The 18,247-nt window shown below is 37.2% G+C and overlaps 1 protein-coding gene across 1 annotated transcript in view; it reads left to right on the top strand.

The window, feature by feature from the left end:
* ADCY1 (adenylate cyclase 1) overlaps window positions 1-18,247 on the top strand; it is a 184,934-nt gene that overhangs the window by 43,011 nt on the left and 123,676 nt on the right. The window contains exon 2 of the mRNA XM_085571600.1: window positions 7,876-8,025. Within this exon, the coding sequence (XP_085427726.1) occupies window positions 7,876-8,025 (150 nt within the window). The remainder of the gene's footprint in view (window positions 1-7,875; window positions 8,026-18,247) is intronic.

Raw genomic sequence — 18,247 nt, 5'->3', positions numbered from 1 at the left:
AAGTATTTTGTGAGAGACAGAAGCTATTCATCATGCTTAGGAGCAATTGCAATATCCAAAAACCCCAAACCCATAGCAAACTTCCCAGTGTACAGAAGTGTATACTAGTATGCTCTCAGTATACTGAAGAGCTGGGGGCTTATTTGTTCTATGATGGCTTAAAATACACTGCAAAAGAATGCAACAGCTAAATCAGGAAAGAAATATAAGTAACTGCCCTTGTTCCAGCTAGGAAAGGGTTAACGTTGGCAGTAGCCACAAGAGGCATGGCTGTGACCCAGAGGTTATCCTATATCACCTCCCATCATTTCCAGGGGCAGGAGTATTCCCATGCTCAGGGTATTCCTGGTGGTGAACAATTGTGTGTGAATCATTTGCCTCTCCTCTGCACTCTGTCAGTGATATTGCTGCTGTTACCTTGTTTATTAAATTGCTGTTCCTGGTAAATTGTTCTTATCTTCTCCAATGATCTTTGCTTTTTGTCCTTCCAATTCTCCTCTCCAGCTGCTGCAGGAAAACAGGGACAGGGACGGGAAGGAGGGAGTGAGAGAACTTGCACATGGCTTGGAGTATTTTTTCATGGTTTGGAGTGTTTTGGCACGAACACTAAATTGAGCAATACCATTCCTAAACCATGTTGGTAATATTTGCCTGTATCTTCCCAGAACTAAGAAATACATGGGATGTGACACATAAGGCATTAGTAAGAATATTTTGGGTTTTTTTGAGTAGCTCATTGTGTCGTCTTTCCATAGATGGAAGTGACTGAGACCATATTATTGTGTTTAAGGTATGTGCTGTTCTGTGAACCTGTTACACACTCTGGAGTGCAGTACACAATAAGAGCAAGAAAAAGCTGTATCTGAGGTATCACATCTGTCATATCTTCTCTGAGAGGCATTCATAGCCTCTCATATACTGAAAAACTGTGGAATGCTAGTTTTCCTGTATACCCAGAAAGTAATATGGATGACTAAGAAATTTTTTTTCCCTCAGAGGTAATATTCTTCAGATTTTCTCTTCTGAATAGTCCCACTTCTGTGGACTTTGGAGAGTTTTTGCTTTATCTAGAAGTAACCTCCAGTTATCTAGCTGAAGTTCTAGTTTGATATATGGGAAGACTGTTCATATTAACATCAGTTGGGTTTGTTCATACAAATATGAGACCAAAAGAAATAACTAATATCGTTCACATAATGTCAATAACACACGTGTATCACTAGGCACTCATTAGATGTAAAAAACAGGGACCAGGTGGAGACAAATACCATTTAATTTTTTTTTTAATATCTGAAGTGCAACAGCCCAGTACTTATCATTGGGAAGTTTCAAACAGTACTGTTGCAATTTTTCCAGCCGTTTGTAAAAGAATATTGCTGTGTGCTTTGGCCTTTTTTTTCTCCCCAGAAGTACAGCTTTTATGAGATCATTCATTATTTGGAAAAGTTTGAAATAATTTAGAAGTTATGCTTAAAGGTATTTCAGCCTGTATTTACCATCCAGTTCTTTATTCCTTTTATCTAAAATTTCATATAGCAGTGCTCTATTATAGGTTACCTGTAAGTCTTTTGTATGGTATTTTTCAAATTCCCTAAAAAACAGCTTTCTTTCTTCATTAAAAAAAGCAGAAAATAATAAAAGTTCTTGTGCATAAGTTCTGCTTTCTGTCTTTCTAACAAGAAAATAACAAAACAAAACAACCTCCCAAAAAACAGCAAGCCACAAAAAAACCCAAAAATAAACAGAAAAACCCAACCAAATGAAAACAAAACAAAAAAAAAATCCCAAACCAACAAAAAACAACAAGAAAATCCTCAACCCAAACTCAGAAGTCTTGATACATCAAAACAAAGATTTAATTTATTGCTTTTGGGAAAGGTATAAATGATGGAATTGTGTGTTCCTTTCAGAATTCCCTAAGAAAGGCACAGAATTTAAGAATCTCAAAAAAGAGGCCAAAATTAATGTCATAGATTCACGTCATATGCTTGAGTGAGGGTATTGATGAGGAGAAAGCTGCCATTTTGCAACTTCATTAAAATAAATATATGTAATCATGGTTACATTTATAATTTTTTTTTTTTTAAGTTTCAGTGCTGCGTAAGATTTAGGATTCAAAATTTATGATTCAATCAACTCTACTTCTGCTATTCCATCATAAGTCTCTGCTACCTAATCTTAGAGGTAAATGCTTTGGGCAAGATAAACAGACAACAGTCTATAATGTAGGAGAGAGGTGCACTATAACTTTTCTCCTAGAGCTTGCTTCCAAGCTTAAAGGGCATATTTTTTGGAGAACGATGAAATAAGTGAAATTTTTAAGACTGGTGTGTTTGATGGCTTTCAGTGACTCTGCTTTTGTAGAGGGAACTTTTTTACAAATGTGTATGGCATGTATTTAAAATATTTTTTTTAAATTGTGTCTTTTACTTTGGTCAAACAGGTATGCAAACAAATGGGGAGACACAAAGCAGATTTCTGCAATTACATATTGTGTTTGTACATGTCAGAAAAACTGGCTGTGGTTAGTGTACTTAGCATCCTTCATATCATAATAATTTCTCTTTACTTGTATGGTTAAAGACATCCCAGTGCTACTGTCTTTTCCTCAGCAGAGACACCTGCACTACACCTGCATTCACTGTCACTGAAAGAACTATTCACTAATCTCCTTTTAGAGTATGCTGTAGATTCAGAAGGTTACAAATGAATGCAGAAACCATGTGAATAGCACAGTACAACAGCATTTCTTTAGCATATGACATAAGCCAGCTGGAACCAAAACTTTACCAAAAAAATAGAGGGATGTTTATTCAAAATGGAAATGCATTTATTTGGAGAAAAATTGTTTAGCTGCTTTCTCTGGTTGGAGGGTGTTCGTTTTTGGAAACTGTCACAAACTAAAAAGTTCTCTTTCCTTTCTTACACTACTTCAGCAGTCAGAGGGAGCAGATTTAGTAATTAAACATGCTCAAAATGTTTCAAAGTGAGTTGACTAAATTAATTTCTAAACTTAACAACACCATGTCAGAATCAAGACCTGGTTGTGCATTCTCCTCTGTACAGTATAGCACTGTACAGTAAATAAAGCACTGTTCTAATGGTAGTATTTTCCATAACAGAAGAAACTATTTTTTGTTTAAACTCTTGTTCATGATACCAACAATTTTCATAAAGAGCACAGTCTTGTCTTGCTTTTGAAGGGTTTTAGTGATAGAAGTGCTAACTCATTTTTGTAAGCTGTTCATGACTCTTTCTTTAGAGACATTCCTCACAATAGACATTCATATTTTAAAATAGTGCATTGTATTGCTGTATCTCAAAGTATTTTGACAGAATGAGTAAATATTATATTAGCCTAACAGGAGCAACAATAGTGGCACAGAAATCACTTGAAGTAAAATTCAATTAATGGAAAAACTGGAAATATCTAATCAAATATCTAAGGATTAAGATATACAGGAATTGCATAGATCTTTCCTTTTCCTGCAAATTTTGATGTTCATATGGAAATGCTGGCCATATCTCCTACATGTTCCACTCTACTTCATGAGTTTCATGAGAACTCATGCTTCTGAGAATAAATGAAATACTGATATTAGCTACTAAATTATAATTGTAGGAGTGGTAGCTATTGAAGTCCTACTTACACCACAAGTCCACCTTTTAGAAAGTGCAATGAAATTCTGAGGGGAGTCTCTTAAAGTTTCCTTTTTTATTATTTAGCCTATGATTATTTGGGCACTTCAGTAACCACCCATATGAATACCGCTTTGTAAAAGGTTTTCTGTGATCCAGAAGTCACTTACAACTTTTGGAAACAGCCACATTTTTCTGAGATAATTTTGTAGTATAAACAGAAAGCTACTCTGCAGTGAAAACCAGCTTTAATTTTGAACTATCTACTATGCAACTCTTAACCTGAGAACAGAATGTCTGCTGAGTAAACAGAGTCCTCTCAAAAAGAAAATAACAATATGTAGAATATTTTTTCACCATTTATTTGAGAAAGAGCGAGTGCATCCATGAAAGCCCACATGAGCATTCTTGCTTTGAAAGAAAAAGGAGAGAATAACTAAAAAAGTTTCAAAAGACTCTTCAAAGAGTCTCTCAGCTAATTCTGTGGGAAACTCAAGAAGAGGAAGAGGAATCTGGGGGATAAAAAGGAGATATTTAATTAAACTCCTCAAACTCTGTATACGCATATGTGTGTTACCTATGTCTACTGCCAGAATTATTTGCTAACCCCTTGATGGGTTTTGCTGTATTGCACAGTTCAAGTTCCCTTCCAAAAGTAAGTTGAGACCCAAAAAATGCACTGGAGAAATAAATAGTAGAGAGAGACTGGCATTTGGTTGTAACAGCTGCTGGAGGTTCCAGCCTCTAGGCAACCCATAAGGATTAGCTGTATTTGAAGTCTGCCTTTGATAACACTCTCACACAAGTAACCATGCCAGAATTCATCTGCTGGCAGGGAATGTAACTGACTAAGGACTAGAGAATCTTAAAGCTCAGAATGTTGATACTGAAATACTGCAATAGGCAGAATGCATGATACAGGATTCACTGACAGTGACAAAAAATTTTTGGAAACATGCTTTCATGAGTCTGATAACCTTGTTGTATTCTGGCTGACCTGTAATCTCATTATGGATTGAAAGAATAACATTGTTTTAAAGTTTGCAGCATAAAATTATCTTTGAACCATTTTGTGTTGCATCAAGTAAAATAGTTTTTTGGTATTTCTATAAATAGAAAGTGATGTTGAAACCTGAAGAGCACTAAGTGGTAGTATGGTAAATAATGTAGGAATGACCTAAAATGAAAATCCTTGACATTTCAGCAGTTCTGAATGCCTTAGTACCTTTTCAATGTTCCTTAGTTTTAACAGCAAGTCTCAGAATCTTTCCTGGAATTATGGGACATAATGTAATATGTATATGTATATGTATATGTATATGTATATGTATATGTATATGTATATATGTGTGTAGGTAGAGGTACATATTAAAATGAAAGGACTGGAAAATGGCACACATTTGAGAAGCATAGAGAGAAAGACTAGTATTTTGTTGCAATTGGGGGAAAAATAGTAATTAAGTAGAAACTGGTTGTGGAGGAAAGTAACTCTTACCTCAGGAGACAATCTGCCCTACTTTCCTTTCTCACATTTTGAAATCTATTAATCTTTTACTTGCTTTATCACTTTACTGATTCCCTGCAGGCCAGAGCTGACAGCTAAGCCCCTGTTTTATCTTAAACTGTTCAAAGCATATCAGAAAATTACTTACCCTGCTGAGCCTGAAAGTAGCAGGAACCCACCTACTGGTTACCCCTAGACTAGGTGATCACTGTTGCTTGCGTGAAATCATGATGACAGACCCAGAACAATTGGCAGATTGTTAGAATATATGGTCTTTGACTGCTTCTAGTTGAAATCCAGAAACTGAGTTGACTTTTTTTTTATTGTCTGTAGAGGTAATTATTTATGTCTTGAATCACTCTGGTATCAGCACAAAAAGATAGCTATTCACCGTGTGTTATTACCAGCTGTTTTGTATATGGGCAGGGTCAAGTAGTTGCACTGTCTGTATCTGTCAGCTCTGTTCATTTTATGGGCTCTCTTCACTGTCTTTGAATACAACCTTTAAAAATCCTTTCTATTTTTATACCATTGCACTTGAAGAATTAGCTTTAAAATACACTGTTGTCACTACACTTTGACATGACAAAATGCAAGGATAAGGTGAGTGTGGTCATATTTATGTCTCCAAAAATAGGATTCCATTGGAATTTCTACAGTCATTTCATTTTACTAAGTATTAACTTGTGATAAAAAAATTGATATACCTCAAACAGTTCTCTGTGATCAAGCAAAATAAAGCAGAATGGGAATTGCAGACTGTTTATACTCAGCCTATATAGTGAAATAATATGCTCATTATGCATTTCATGATATGCATTTCATCTTCAAGGTTTTACTATCTGTATTGTCATCTGAAGTAGCATGTAAGTAAGTGGTATATGTGACTATGAGGTTAAAATTCATCTGAATGCAGATGAACCTGCATTTTGCCATTCTCGGGCAGAACCTATAATATTCTTCACTGCTTATAGCTATTGGAAGATAATTGTTTCTTTTTTGATAGCTGAGGGGAAAAGTAGCACTAAGGGTAAGCAAAGCTCCTTTTATTGTGACAGATTATCTTTGGATTTTGTGTTGGTGAAAATGTTTGCAGGGAATTTGTTGTTGATATCCTGTTAACTAATAACAACCAGGTTTGAAGGTAAAAGTTAAAAGACTTGTGAATCCATGAAGGTATATAAAACTGACTCAGAATGAGTCTTTCAATTCTTCCCACTATTCAGATGTAGGATGTTTATTATGTTTAGTTCTGCACATCAGAAATTTCCTGCTTCTTATTTTTGCAGAGTGGAGCATTTCCTAAACTCTCTCCAAAAACATCAGAGGCATCATATTGGATCTTTGTTTACTATATTGACTTACCATAATGCCTTCAATCCTTGTCTTGTTAGGAAGCATTCTCTACAACAATATCAGTGGTCTTATTTTTCTTAAAATTTGATTATATTGTTGGCACACTTTGACTCATTATACTGTGCAAACAAAAGAATTGGTCTCCTCTCCAATTTATGCTGGTAGATCATGCAACAGTAGAGGTGCATTACCTTGAAATGTATACCTTGAAGTAGGAAACAAATGTCAGTTATACAGTCTTTTTCAACTCGTTTAGGTGCACAGGAACTTAACATGAATTGTGTTCCTTGCTGTAATGTCTTTCTTTGCTCTTATTTTGCTTACTCTTGGCCAATTTAAATGCCAGCTTATTTCTGATTTTTGGGAATTTGTGAATCCCATGAATTCTTATCATGACGTTGTAGGCTCTTGGTATATAAAGATACTGACACTGAAAAGACACTGGCAAAAAAGGCATTACTTCCTCTTAACGAAATACACATTGCATTGCAGAAATTATATACTGAAGACATGTTTCAGAGATGTGGTGAGAAACTTGGACAGAATTCCTTTTGATAGGAAGGTTGTGTACAAACCACTGTTCATTTATTTATGTTACTTAAGTAACTTTATCACACATTATTAAAACATCTAAAAACCCAGAAAGGCAGCTGAGTCATTTTTGTGTCCTTCACAAAAACACTGTTTATAGAAGTACTTCCAAAGTAATTCATGGTTGCTGATTATTGCATAGTGGTGGGCCTTGGGTTGTGCTAAGGGCCATCATCTGAAAGGACTCAGCACCTTCTGAGAGATCTGCTGCAGGATAGCATCAATGATATTTTGGATGATTTCTCAAATAGTACAGAATGGTTGCTAACAGTGAATAGGGGAAGAGAAATAGATTTTCCAAATGCAAATGATAAAATATCAAAGATACCTAGGGATACCTAGGCACACATCTTTTGCAGTCACAGGTTCATCAGTCCCTGTCTTCTCCACTATTACAAAAGGGACAATAATGTTTTTACAAAGGCACAAGAAAATTCAGATTTAGTTTTCAGGGTATATTTGAACAAATACTGATGATATTGCTCTCCTTATTCTATGGACAGATCTGCCAATGGGCTGATGAAAGAAATGATGATGAATGAAAATGACAAGCTAAAAGAAATTAACTCCAGCAGATGCAAAATTCTGTATTATGTAAGATTGCTTGTCCAGATTGGTGGTAGCTGCTGTAATTATTTCACTGCAGAAAGTGAATACCCATCAGTGATGTGGCTAACACAGCACAGTTTTTAACAAGTTTTTTTTAATATATCTTTGATGAGCAAAAGTGTAAAATAAAAATCTGTATTTTAAAATATTAATTTATTTTTCTTTCTTTCTTACAGCTTGTGGCCAATGCAATCCTTTTTGTCATTGTAAATTTGTATGGGGTCTTTGTGAGGATTTTGACAGAAAGGGCTCAGAGGAAGGCATTCCTTCAGGCCAGGAACTGCATTGAGGACAGGCTGAGACTGGAGGATGAAAATGAAAAACAGGTCAGTTTCTAAGCCTTATTTATTTTTCTCTGTTTCTCCTGAGATGGCTGTAGTTATGTCAACAACATGAGGACATTGTTGCCAATTGTATGCTAGGGCATGTGTGCATTTCCATTACATGGGAAGTTCTGCCTTCCCCCATCTGCTTCAGGTCTTCCTCCCCAGAGGTTGCACACTCTTCACTCTTCATCTGCAGAGCTCAGAGAAGGTACAGGCTGACTCCACAGCTACTGTCAGCTCCAGTGCCAGAAGGGATCTGTTTTAGGGCTGAGGTAAAGCCAATATACTTTTGCAATATAAAATTGTGGTTATTTATCTGTATGTATGTTTTTGGGTGCCTGTTAGATGCACTGTAAATACCTTTCTTCTCACTGAGTGTTATATAACCTATTTGCCTTCATGATACTGATAAGAAAAGTCAACATTTTGGGCACAAGAGGCTGCACTGGAGACTGAATAAGTATAATTGATAACAAGAATTAATATATTTTTGTACAAGTAATAATAAGAATAACTGTGATAGCAATCAATAGCTCTTCTCAAAAGTCACCTCAGTTATTTGATAGTTTATTTCATACAGTTTTATCAGTCAGCCTTCCAAACATATTTGGAAACAATAGACAAAGAAAATGCTTTATTGCAGACCTTACTGCTGTTACTCACAGATCTTGATGCAATTTGGGTTGTCCCTTTTTTTTCTTCTATATCTTCTTTGTATTCTTCGCACATATATTTGTAGCTCTGTCACCTATTGTATTAGTAGCTAGTTTTCTCAGTACTTTTCCATGGCCTTTCCTGAAGCAGAAAGACAAAACAAATTCCAGAGCTCCAAGCCCTGGGGGGTAAAAGGCTCCATGCTATCTTGGTTCTTCCTGGGAACCAAAGTTCAGAACCACTCTTCGAGATATATCTCATGAACAGAGTACAGCTAGTGCTGAAGGGAGCACTCCAGAAAAGGGGCTTGGACCAGGAGGGGAATTGCATCCCCACTTGTCCTCCTAATTTGTGTTTTTTATCAATTATGATAATTTTCTGAACCTATAAAAATGTACTTACCTCTGGGGAGGGATGGGCTTTTGTGGATATCTTTCCAAAACTGCCTCTGAAGGCCTTCAAATAAAGTTCACCTTTTATATTACCTCCTTACTAAAATTATCTCAAGTTCCATTTCCAGCTTGGGAAAAAGACAACAATCTTTGTCTTTTATAGCTTAAACCTGTCATAGCTTAAACCTGCTATGATCTGTTGGTGTGTAATGTTTGGACTAGTTTTTCTTTCTGTACAGGTGATAATACAGAGTGACACTGGAATACCTCTGTGGCGTGGTGGTTTCTTACACCAAACAAAATGGCAGAGTCCTCAAATCTTGTGTACCTCACACAATTTTACTGCCTCTCGTGCAATTTCTTTAGCAAGTATATTCCTATGTGTGGAGTAACACAAGTCTATAAGTATTTTCTGTTATGAATTAAGTGAATATGTTGTTTGTGAGCTGAACATACTCTGTAATAAGTAGACATCTCTTTGAGTACTGCATGTCTTTTCTGGCTGTGTAAAAATGGTATTAGAATCAAAGCCTTTAGATTTAATTCTGTTATTTTGTAATCCAAAGCTGTAGATTTTTAAAGGCATAAAGGTGCCATAAGTGAATTTCCATGGGATTTAAACAAGCCTGCCATTCCTGTCTTTGAAAACCTACTTCTGGGATCCAGCATGAGAACAAAATGGATTTTTTGTGTTTCTCTTGTTAACACATTAGCAACCTGTCTTATTTTATATATTATCCACGTATATAGAAACACAACAAAAGCAATAACATTACACATAAATGCCATTATTGTTGATAGTATACCTAAATATTCCTGCAAATGTTTTTCCAATGCAGTGTACAGGTCAGGGAAGAGAATAAACTTTTCTCTTACACTTGTGAAATTAATTTAATGCATTGCAGTGTAAAACTCAGTGTAATTGTGAAATATGCTAATTAGCTGCCACAAGTACACCAAAATACTTTCTGTGGCTGTTCGCACACTATATTAGCATAGCTCTAGAACCAGAGTGAGAATTAAGACATAATTACAGGCTACAAAATTATTCTACTATTGTTGTGGCATAACATACTCTGAGTTTCCAGCTGGCAGCACTCAAGAGTGTTATGAGAGGAGAAGAACTGCTGCTGACCTAGTTCAATTTTTATGATCAGTCCTGTATTTTTGTTCTCTGAAGTATCAGTTTTACATGTTAAAAAGGACTGAATGTTTTCATCAGACTTTCTTGTCTCATCCAAATGCTCTGCCCTAGAAAACATAGCCCTTTAACACTGAGAATTGTGACCCAAAATGGTAAAATTAGTCCCTGATATTTCTGTGCAAGTCTCTTACTGGGAAGGAAAGACCATGGTCTTGACTTTTGAACAGACACAGCTTTCTGGAGTTAAAGTGTTGACTGTGTGAGACAGACACCATAGATGAAGATGTAAGTGAGATTTCTTCCTCTGTGTCCTACTTATAGTGAATTTTCCTCATGGGATGTATTTGTAGTAAAAACCCTACAGGATAATTTTGATAAAACTATTTTTGTGAGCAAGAGTAAATATCTTCTGTTGGCACATTTTTGGAATCATGCAAACAGCCTTGAAAGTGTAGCTGGGGAAAAAGGGAGCAGACAGATTCTGTTTATTTTAAAATTCATTGTAATGCTTACCCTCTTATCTATTATCTGCGGTCACAATTAATAACAGGCCTTCATGGCAGCATCATCCATTTGTTGCATTGCTAAATGTTAGATTACAATTCCACCAAAAGCGAAGGCCAAGAATCAAGTTTAGATAATGAGCAAATAGTTACAATCATCCACTTGGGATAAGCTTTTTCTCTTGTTATCTATAAATCTCAGCAGCAAGTCATCCTCTGCGGAGCAAACAGCTAAGAATAATTAATTATTGTGAGGTGGGTCCCTTTCCCTGGAATTTTGCTTTTTCTATTCATGCTCAGTAAGAGCATGTGAGCACTTCCCCTCACTCCCACTGCACCATCTCTCTGTATCCACTTCCTTAATTCCAGATCATCCTCTGTCCATACAACAAAAAAAGCATTGTCACTCAGCTCCCTGAAGGACTCCTGGTCTTAAGACACCCCAGCTGTTCTTCCAGCAGTACTTCACCCCTTCTCAAGTAAGAAAGAAAGGAGCAAATAGGGATGGGGAATGGGGGATGTATTCAACACAGAAAGAGTCTGCTTCTTATGGAAATGATTGCCATCTGACTAAAAGGGGATATAAGTAAGGAAGATGTGGCTCACCATGTATTGATTTCAGGTGTAGTAGCTCCTGAAGTGGAGCTGTGCTCCAAGGAAGAGATATAATTGTTCTTCTGAGGCCATCTTAATTTGAAAAGCAACTGCACCACTGTCTTTAAAGACCTGTAGACTCTCATTTTACAAGTGTCTCTTTCAGCATCTTTATAGTTTTGTTGTCCCCACAGTTTTGTGGTCATCACTCTAACTGGGTACTAATTAATATCCTAAGTATGCACTGTGTAAAACAAATTCCTTTTATTTGTCATAGACTTGTTATCTGATTAATTGATTTTGTGCTTTTCAGCTCTTGTTTTGTGACATTTATAGTCATCCTACTGTAACCTGTTCTGTGCCACTCACAACACTGTAGGCTTTCATAACTCTCCTCATCTCTCTTTCCAAGCTGAAGACCTGTTGTCAATCACATTCCCTCCTTGCCCTGCTAATACGAATATTTTAATGCATATTCATGCACTAAATTTGGGGATAATACACATAATTTTCCTTGGTGAAATGCACTTGTAGCACAGGTTGATATGAAAAGTGCCTGTTGCTTTTATATAAGGCAGGCCAGGAAAATATTTGACTTCATGCAAACCTTCAAAGCCCACAAAACTACCTTAAATATATTCAATATCTTAAATATTATTTAATTTCATAAGTACATACAAGTATGTTTGCAAAATAAAGCTTTCTTTCAAGCCATTTGTTTAGATCTTTCCTTCCCTTCTAAATGTTACTTTTGTACTTCCTCACAATTAGAATTGACAGTGGAAAATCAACTGGAAAGTAGCAAAGTATACAGAACGGGGGAATTGCTATCTTAAAAACTAACTGTGAAATCAAATATAGTTTTTCAAACCTTTGGGACTGGAGAAATGTATTTATTGGTGGCACCTGTCTTTCAATAAATAGTTGTGTACTTCACTACACTGCATGAAATTTTAATCTATTTAATATAAGAAACTGAAAGAAGCACTCAAAAATGGCTGGGAATTAGGAAGCATGGGGCTGAGACAGCCAGCTCTGTTTCTAGCTTCAGGACCACAAGACTGCCACTCCAGGTAGACTAATCAGATTTGCTAAAGTATTGTTCAAAACTGTAGTAATGCTGGTTCTGGGAGACAGACTAGAACTTTGGTGATGGTGTGCAGTTACTCCATACATGTTTACCAGACAATGTGCAGCTAGCTAAATTTTCCTTATGCAATGCTGAATTATGTGTGCAAATATCTGTATGCATATGTATCTGCATTCCAAGTGTCTTCTGCAATTCTGGGCAGTGTCCTTAATGTTGCATGTAGTAGCTGGGTCACCACGGAGTCAGAGATTTTATTAATAAGTATTCATAGAAATGGAAAAGGTATCAACAAAAGATACCATGACTCTCACTGCACAATACTTTGAACTAGTGTTTGGGTTGCCTTGCTTTCAAATTCTCTGCTGCATTCAGATTCCCCTTTAAAACAATTTGATCTAGACATTTCTCATTTTGGATGAGCGTACTGCCTCTTGTATATCTGAGTAAAAAGATGACTCCTACAGAAACCCTCCAGTGGTTTTGTCTGTTGTGTTTAATTTCAATCCCTTATGAAGAAAGGGAAAAAATTACATTAACTTTGAATAAAGCAAATCATGTTGGATTTTGTTTTGGTAGTGGATAACAGTTTGCTGAGGTTTTTAGCCTTTCAATTCAGAAACCAAACTATGGAATTAGTTATTTGCACAGCCCCAACAGAAGTAATTTTTAGGGTGCCTGACAATATGCTTATCAGGTTCTCCTCTCATTTCCCATACTTTTTATTCTCAGAATCTTGCATATTTTTTTTCAGTGCAGAAGAATATATAACATTTATCATTAATGCAGACCTTGTCTCCATAACTGTTCATACTTGCAGAATGCATTAGCAAATCACCCTGCAGCAAAAATTCCACATGCATCATGTGTGGACACAAAACCATATTCTTGTCAAATTATCTAGTGTGCAGCAGGGAAGTGATACTGATTTTGCTACACACACCCTACACTACTGAAAGTGTAGGGTGTGTGATGACACTTGATTCTCTACAAAAGCTAGCCAGTGTGATCTTTGAAAAACATAGATGGATTAAATTTAGCTAGTAGCATGAGCCTGTACAATATTACCACTATGTTCTATGTTACAGGGCAGCTTAAAATTGTATCTATTCCAACATCAAATTACAATCTTACACAGAAAATTCTATCTTCAAAAATCAGTTTGTTCTCTACTAAGATCAGGCAAAACAGGAAATAAGGAGTGTTGCAATTTCAGGCTGTCAGTTTGAACTACTGGACTTCAGGCCCATTTGCGCAGGCTGACCGCTAGTGTCTCTTAGCCAAATCAGAGATTAGAAATTTTCTTGATGTCTACTTTGTTTGCCCCATTTGTCCACTTAGATCCTTACACAGAAAAAAAATACATGGCATCCCTGGTCTATCTTCCACTTTTCTCTGGTAAAAAGAGATATTTCTCTCTCCCACACAGCAATAATTGCCCAGAAGATTTCTACTGACCAGCACCTGTTAGTCTCCAGTCCTGCAATAATCATGCATGCGTCTGTCCTTCAAAGAGCAAATAATAAAACTGAGGGCTACTCAGATAAAATGAAAAACTCCAGGTGGAAGGCTTCATCTTCAACCTGAAATCATTAGGAGTTGCTTGTGACCTCCTGCAAGGAAAGGTATAGCAAACAAATAAATGTGTTTTAATTTTAGTGATCTATTGTGCCTCTTGGTTTGCAGAATAAACGTCTCATCTGAATCCAGTTAGTGCAAGAAGCTACACTGCTTGGCATACCACCAGGACTCCTTTTATCTGACTTTGGCCAGGTAAAAGTGAGGCTTGTAATCTAACCCTTTAACCTACAGCTAGTAATCCTTAAAAGTAACAGGCACGTCCAAGGATAGTCCAACCCTTCCATCTTGAATTCTTTGTTACACACAAGATGTTTTTCTTTGGGCGCAGTTACAAGAGGACACCTCAACTTAGGACTGCACAGCTGTAGAATAAGAGAGAGATGCACCTTGCTACTAGACTTGCAACTCCAAAGTGTAGAAACATATAGTAAAATGGGTAACATAAAATAAAAACACACAATTGTAAATCATATAAAGTTCATATATTTTACTTGCCTTGTAATTGTATTACTCTAGCTGTGTGCCTTTATTTTACAAAATGAAACTTAGGAAAAGTCTGTAAAAACATTTAAATAACCACATTTAAGAACAGGCTAGATCATTACTATAATTATTTGGTTGAACTTTATTTCATCCCCTGAAAGTTTTCTGATGTTAGTAAATGTTGTAACCATAAGCTTAGCTAAGCACCACATAGCTCCTCCCTCTCTCTCTCTCCATAGTGGCATGGAGGAGAGAACAGAAAGAACAAAGGTGAGAAAAAGAACAAAGGTGAGATAAAGACACTTTAATAAAGCAGAAGCTGTGCATGCAAGCAAAACAAAACAAGAAATTAAGTCACTGCTTCCCACTGGCAGGTTGGTGTTCAGCCGTTCTTGGGAAAGCAGACTTTCATCACATGTGAAGGTCACTTGAGAAGACAAATTCCTAGACTGTGAATATCATCATCCCACTTCCTCTTCTTTTCACCAGCTTATATGCTGATTCCATATGTTATGGAAAATCCCTTTGGTTAGTTGGGGTCAGGTGTCCTGGCGCTGTCCCCTCCCAGATGCTTCTGCAAATGCCTCCTTACTGGCAGGATGGTGTGAGAGGTAGAAAATCCCTTGGCTCTGAGTAAACTCTGATCAGCAATAACTGAAACATTCCTATATTATCAACACTGTTTTCAGCACAAATACAAAGCATAGCACCCTACTAGCCACTGTGAAGAAAATTAACTCTATTAATTCTGTGTAAAAAAAAAAGCAAATTAAATATGTAAATTGAATTGTTTATCAGCCATTCCATTTTATGTCATAAAATATCAAAAATGTATAGATTTACAAATTTAAATACTGTAGGGAACGCTGTGCTCCAGGACAGCTTTGATGAATGGAGATGAGAGATCTCTGAAGGCTGCTCTTAGGATATAAGGTTTATTAGGGATGGTGAAAGGTCTTGCTTGGAGCTGCCAGACGCAGCACGTGGCGAGGCCTGAGGGGATGGGGGAGGGGAGAGACAAGGGGTAGAGAGGATGCTCTAGGAGAGGGTGGAAGTTCCAAGAGACCATCTGGCCCCTCAGAGACCCCTTATCAGGGAGCTTCAAGGTGGGCTAGAACAAGACTTGGGCCAATGGGGTCACAGACACCTGATGTTTCAGGGGAGGGTTACAGGTGTGGGATGAACCATACATTTTGGGGGTTGAAATAGTCCATTTGACTTTTGGAACTATCTGTAGGTAAGGGTATTGGCCAGCCAGTAGGGGGGATTGTTTTCATCCTGGCTGTACTATTGTGAATCTTTTGCCAGGCAATTATATTTATTCATCCTTTCCAACAAAATACCTCTTTATAGAGATTTATTATAGCTTTATAAAGGTAAAGAGAGGGTGCATTAACTTTGTTTTCTAGTACTCATGCTCAGGCTGAGCAGGAAGATGTCTTGGACTGTTGTTTGTTGCAGTCTGTTTCTTTTTGACATATGTATGCATGTTAGACAGTCATGCCACCCATGTTAAGCTCTTCTATATAATGTATGCCAGCTTACTTTGAGTAGACTCGATAAACTTTTGGGAATATTGACCAGCTAGTAAATAGGAAAGATCTGCAGGGGGCTCTGGACAGGCTGTATTGATGGATTGAAGTTCAACAAGGCCAAGTACCAGGACCTGCCCTTGTGGTGCTGCAGACTTGGGAGAAAGTGGTTGAAAAGGTGTCTGGTGAAAAAGACTCGGGCTTGCTGGTCAGCAGCTGTACATGGGCCAGACAGTGCCCAAGAGGCCAAAAATGGCAGTGGCATTCTGGCCTCTATCAGCAAAAGTGTGGCCAGCAGGAATGGGGAAGTAATTGTCCCCAGGTAGTGGGCACTGGTCAGGCCACATTTTGAATCCTATGTTCAGTTTTGGGCCCTTCACTACAAGAAAGACATTGAGGAACTGGAGCATGTGGCTGGGGAAGGGTCTGGAGAATAAGTCCTGTGAGAAGGTGTTGAGAGAGCTGGGGTTGTTTAGCCTGGAGAAAAGGAGGTTCTTATTTTAGGATCTTATTGATCTCTACAACTGCATGAAAAGAGGTTGTAGCCAGGTGGGGGTCAGTCTTTTCTCCCTGTGATGAGAGAACATGGCCTCAAACTCCACCAAGGGAGGTTCAGTTTGGACCTTAGGAATAATTTCTTCACGGAAAGGGCTGTCAAGCATAGGAATGGGCTGCCCAGGAAAGAGGTGGAGCCTCCGTCTTTGGATGTGTTCAAACAAACCAATCATACGTGACAGTCAGTGCCATGATCTTGTTGACAAGGGGATGTCTGGCCAGAGATTGGACTTGATGATCTCAGAGGCCTTTTCCAATCTAGATGATTCTGCAATAAATTAATAATTTAAAAATTGGTGGTTATATAATTCTAAACCTGTTAATATTTCAGGTGCTAGAAGTTTTAGAATAAATTATGGAAAATGTATAATATGTTCTTTTCAAGCAACTGTCAATCAAATATGCTTGTGTTTGACTCTGAATTTTTCAGTTTATTTTTCCTACTTGCATTGTGTAGCTTCAATTAGAGAGAATGAAGGAGGAGGGGTGAACAGGGTCACACAAACCTGTTCTTATTAGATTACTAAAGACTCACAACCGTATAGTCTTAAGCAGATAACAGTTTTCAGCAGATAACATCATGGATGACAGTTGCCAAGGTAAATCATCGTAATTAGGCACACTGGCTATAGTGCATCAGATTGTGAAGTTCAGTTGTAAGACAAATAATTCAAAAAAGTTTCCTGGAGTTTATTTCTAAATTTAGGGTAATATCCATGACAGAACTGTGTTGTGAACACTAATACATTTTAGCAAGATGCCACAGTGTGAAGTAAAGCAACCTCAATAGTGAATACCAATTTTCTTCCCTCAGCAGCAGGAATTCATAGAAAGCTTTGAAATATCATTAGAAAACTCTCTTACATGTATTTTTGTTGTTCACAAAACTGTTTTCACTTCTAGAACAGTCTTGAACATAATAAAAAAGTTAGCTAACATGTTACACACATTTGACGCTTTTCCTGTGCCAGTCTTCGAACACAGGGTGGTTCCACCATAGACCATAAACTGTTTTGTCACCTAGGTGTCACATGTTTCATGTCACAGCAGCTGGCACTACTACATGTGACATATCATTGCAAATGATAGGTTACCACTTAAGCACAGATGATCTCCTTGAACAAAATACTGAGCTAGACACTTTATTTTCATTCCAATATATGAAAGTATATGCTGCTGGCACACATGTTCATATGGATTTTTTGCCTGTTTCCTTTGGCCAGCTGTCTGTGGAGGAAAAGAGCTAGACTACACCCCATTAACTGGCAAAAGAAATAAATTTTAAGGTAGTATTTTTGTCAGGTTTGCCATTCTAAATGAACTTCCGTGTGTCATGTGATTTAAATTCTTTCCAAGGTTTCTGTTCCCCATTACCTCTTCAATACAAACTTATTTCATTTGGAGTTTAGCTCCCCTTCATTCACATTTGATTAGGAGTTTCCCAATCTGACAAGGAAATAATGAACTAAATCTGAGTCACACTTGCTATTTTAAGTGGATGAACACACTCTTTGCTTCCTTAGCATATTACTGATTGGTCTTTGTTCTTCTACTCTGGAAGGCAATGAGATTTTCTCCAATGGGTTAGGCTCACTTCCCTCCTCTGTAAAGAGACAAAATGAGGCAAAGGACAAAAACTTTTAGATTTCTCTAATCTAAATTAGAAAAACATCTCGATTTTTCAAAGCAAACCATAT

The sequence above is a fragment of the Lonchura striata genome, chromosome 2, assembly GCF_050655825.1.
Source record: "Lonchura striata isolate lonStrDom1 chromosome 2, ASM5065582v1, whole genome shotgun sequence".
NCBI classification, from domain to species: domain Eukaryota; kingdom Metazoa; phylum Chordata; class Aves; order Passeriformes; family Estrildidae; genus Lonchura; species Lonchura striata.
This window is presented reverse-complemented; position numbering and strand designations above follow the sequence as displayed.